The following is a 4,080-nucleotide window of genomic DNA, read 5'->3' as shown; positions in this document are numbered from 1 at the left end:
ATGTTATTCAGATTCATATCTTAGACGCATGCCCATGGGTGTTTGACAAGTAGGACTTAGGCACCCGTCACAGCCCATCGGTTTGGGTTGTGACAGTGTGCCCGCACATCCACCTCAACATCCTCATTTTTGCTACTTTCATCTTCTAAATATGTGAGTTCTTAACAAGCCAACACTCAGCCCCACACATCATAGCCGGTCTAACCACCGCTTTATAGAACTTACCTTTGAGTACCTGCGACATTCTCTTGTCGCACAGGAATTCGGATGCTAACCTCCACTTCATCCATCCTACCCCAATACGGTGTGTGGCATCCTCGTCGATCTCTTTTCCCCCTGAAAACCAATCTAAGGTACTTGAAACTGCCTCTACTTAGGATGACCTGTGATTCCAGCCTCACATCCACACCCACTTCTCCCGGCTCAGCGTTGAACTTACACTCCAGGTATTTCGTCTTCGTCCCGCTCAGCTTGAAACCCTTAGACTCAAGAGCCTGTCTCAAAAACTCTAGCCTCTCGTTAACACTTGCTTGTGACTCATCAATCAAGACTATGTCGTCGGCGAATAGCATGCACCATGGCACCTCCCCTTGAATATGGTATGTTAACGCGTCCATCACCAAGGCGAACAAGAAGGGACAGAGCGCAAAACCTTGGTGTAACCCCATTACAACCAGAGGGTGGTCAGAGTCGCCTCCTACTGTTCTAACCTGAGTCTTAGCCCCATGATACATGTCGTTAATTACCATAATGTAGGGAACCAACACACCTTTTGCCTCCAAGCATCTCCAGAGAACGTTTCTAGGAACCTTGTCATACGCTTTCTCTAGGTCAATGAACTCCATGTGCAAATCCTTCTTCTTCTCTCTTTACAGTTCTACCAACCTCCTAACAAGGTGTATAGCTTTTGTAGTAGAACGACGCGGCATGAACCTGAATTGGTTATCGAATACAGACACTGTCTTCCTCACCCTCGCTTCAATCACCCTCCCCAACACTTTTATGGTATGACTCAGTAATTTGATACCCATATAATTGTTACAACTCTGGATATCACCTTTGTTCTTATATAGTGGAACCACGGTACTCCACCTCTACTCATCCGACATCTTCTTCGCCTCAAAAATAACATTAAATAACCCAGTCAACCACTCCAAACCTGCTCTCCCTACACACTTTCAAAATTCCACCAGAATCTCGTTTACGTTGGTTGCTCTGCCCCTACTCATCTTACGCATAGCTCCTATGACCTCCTCAACCTTGATACGCTTGCAATTCCCAAAGTCATGGTGACTCTCGAAATGCTCCAGTTCTCCTGGCACAATATCCCGATCCCCTTTTTCATTCAGAAGTTCATGAAAATAAGTCTGACATCTCCTCTTCATCTGAGCATCTTCCATCAATACTCTACGATCTTCGTCCTTGATGTATCTCACTTGGTCCACATCCCAAGCCTTCCTCTCTCTCAACTTGGCCAGCCGGAATAACTTCTTCTCCCCGCCTTTTTCCCCCAGTTCCTCATACATACGACCAAAAGCCATTGTCTTAGCCTCCGTGACCACCAGCTTAGCTTCCTTCCTAGCTACCTTATACCTATCCATGCACGCTCGCCTCTCCTCCTCACCTATGCTCTCTACTAACTTCAGGTATGCCGCTTTCTTCGTTTCCACTTTACCTTGTACCACTTTATTACACCACCAATCTCCTTCGTGCCTACCAGAGCCGCCCCTCGAGACCCCTAACTGCTCTCTCGCAGCCTCCATTATATAGTATGCTGTCGCTGACCACATAGTGCTCGCATCACCACTACTCCTCCAAGCTCCGAAAGCTGACAACCGCCTCTCCATCTCTTGGACTTTATCCTTAGTCAAGGCACCCCACCTGATTCTCGGTCTTCCTCAAGCACACCTTTTCCTCCTCTTTAATGAAATACCAATGTCTATCACCAAGAGCCTATACTACGTCGCGAGTATCTCACCCGGAATTACCTTGCAATCCTTGCACAGTCCTCTGTCACACTTTCTGAGGAGGAAATAGTCAATCTGAGTCTTCGCCACCGTATTTCGGAAAGTAACCAAATGTTCCTCCCTCTTTGGAAAGCTAGAGTTCGCAATCACCAACTCAAAAGCCTTAGCGAAATCCAACAACGAGGTACCTCCTCCGTTCCTCCCCCTAAAACCGAAGCCTCCATGCACCTCGCCATAGCCATCTGCGGTTGGCCCAATATGACCATTGAAATCCCCTCCTATGAATATTTCTCAGCAGGCGGGACCTGGCGTACAATCTCATCTAACCCTTCCCAGAAACGCTGTTTAACCTCCTCGTCTAGGCCTGCGTGTGGCGCATATGTGCTAACAATGTTTAGGGTGAGCTCCCCGACCACCAACTTAATAATAATCAATTTATCATCCACCCATCTAACCTCAACCATAGACTCACTAAGTTCCCTATCCACTAAGATACCCACTCCATTCTTACCTCTCTGGACTCCTGAGTACCAAAGTTTATACCCGTCTGCGTCCTTCGCCCTCGACCCTACCCACCTTGTCTCCTGGACACATGCTATATTGACCCTCCTCTTCTGGAGGATCTTCGCCAACTCTATAGACTTACCTGTCAGTTTACCTACGTTCCATGACCCAATTCTTAGCCTATAGACACCCTTGTTCCTTTTTCCTCCCTTGCCTCCCGACCCACCCCTTAACTCTTGCCCTACCTCCCACCACACCTCCCTCTCCCTCCGAGGACATGATCTCACTCGACCATCCCATGCCACAGTTACGGCGGACTAAATGGGATCACTAACACCCACAAGACAACAGACCAAACTAGAAGAAGACAAGTTGCAGCTACAAGCACACTAATACGTTGAATAAACTAATACGAACTAAGATGATAGCAATTTAACTAACACAACAAAGGTAAACAGGAAAACGGGAGGTACCAACTCCCGCGAATAGAACCTGGGAATTGTGTTGGCTCCGTCGCACTGTCTCCCTCGTGATTTACAATACTATGCTTCCCTTATTTTGATTTTCTTGTACCATTTTTCTAATCTATTTTTTATATGAATTGACTCCGCTTTGGCCACTATCTCTGTAGGTCCCTAAACAACTTCTCTCCTCACTAGTCACTATGACCGAAAGTTAGCAAACTTGCTTCCAGGGTAGTTCGTCCAAAAAAAAAAAAGGTACTCCAGCAAAAGAAAAGCATGTCGGGATATCTCAATATTCAAGAACAAGAATTGATTATTCAGTATAATCAACATAATCTTTTCCTATATATTCAATACTCTTTTCTTTCACTTTGGAGCACTAACTCAATAAATATTTTTTGCTATATATTTGCTATCTATTCAGATTTTTTCTCTTTTGAATTCAGTCTTTTAAAATGCTCTCCAGTACTTGTTATTATCAAAATTCGTCTCTTACCATTCTATATAGGCTTATACACATGGATTGTGTTTCAAATAAATATAAAAACTGTTCCGATCACTTTTTTACTGTATCATATGACTTTTTCCATGTTAATTGTGATATTATATGTTTTTTAAGTAGGTTGAATAGCTTTCTAGCTATTTAAATATGTAGGGTTTTTAAAAGTCGATGCATGAACTTTTAACTTTTTTACTTGAACACTCGAACTTATTTTTTCGGTAATTAATAAACACATTTGACCATTGACCATGCGCGTATGTATTACACATGTAAACATAAACTTTAATTCATACCAGGATCTTGAACATGATAATCTTACATAAAATTGTTACCGAAAAATATACCTGAATCGTAAGCCATTATTACGAAGCGGAAGCATTAATTGAAATTGGTTTATCGCCCCTTGCCTTAGGTTTTGTTACCACCGACTTTAGTGTTGGAAGAGAGAATAGAAAAATACGGTAACCCTAATGTGTGGGGAGGGGACCAACTAATAGAGGTTCTCACTTAGTCCGTTACGTCCATCAAGTAACCGATCGGACGGATGAGATTTGCTCATTAATAAATATTAATTATGGGCCTTAAACGTATTGGGCCACCAATAAACGTAAGAAAATCTTACATCTCCCACTTGACCCAATAA

General features: G+C 43.6%; 1 protein-coding gene across 1 annotated transcript; it reads right to left on the bottom strand.

The window, feature by feature from the left end:
- Window positions 1-1,178: 1,178 nt before the first annotated feature.
- Window positions 1,179-1,847, bottom strand: LOC138875680 (uncharacterized). Its single transcript, XM_070154537.1, has one exon. The coding sequence runs from the start codon at window positions 1,845-1,847 to the stop codon at window positions 1,179-1,181; it is 669 nt and encodes a 222-aa protein (XP_070010638.1).
- Window positions 1,848-4,080: the final 2,233 nt, after the last annotated feature.

Source organism: Nicotiana sylvestris, chromosome 8, assembly GCF_000393655.2.
Source record: "Nicotiana sylvestris chromosome 8, ASM39365v2, whole genome shotgun sequence".
Classification (NCBI taxonomy): Eukaryota; Viridiplantae; Streptophyta; class Magnoliopsida; order Solanales; family Solanaceae; genus Nicotiana; species Nicotiana sylvestris.
The sequence above is the reverse complement of the archived record's forward strand: the minus strand, read 5'-3'. Positions and strand labels throughout refer to the sequence as shown.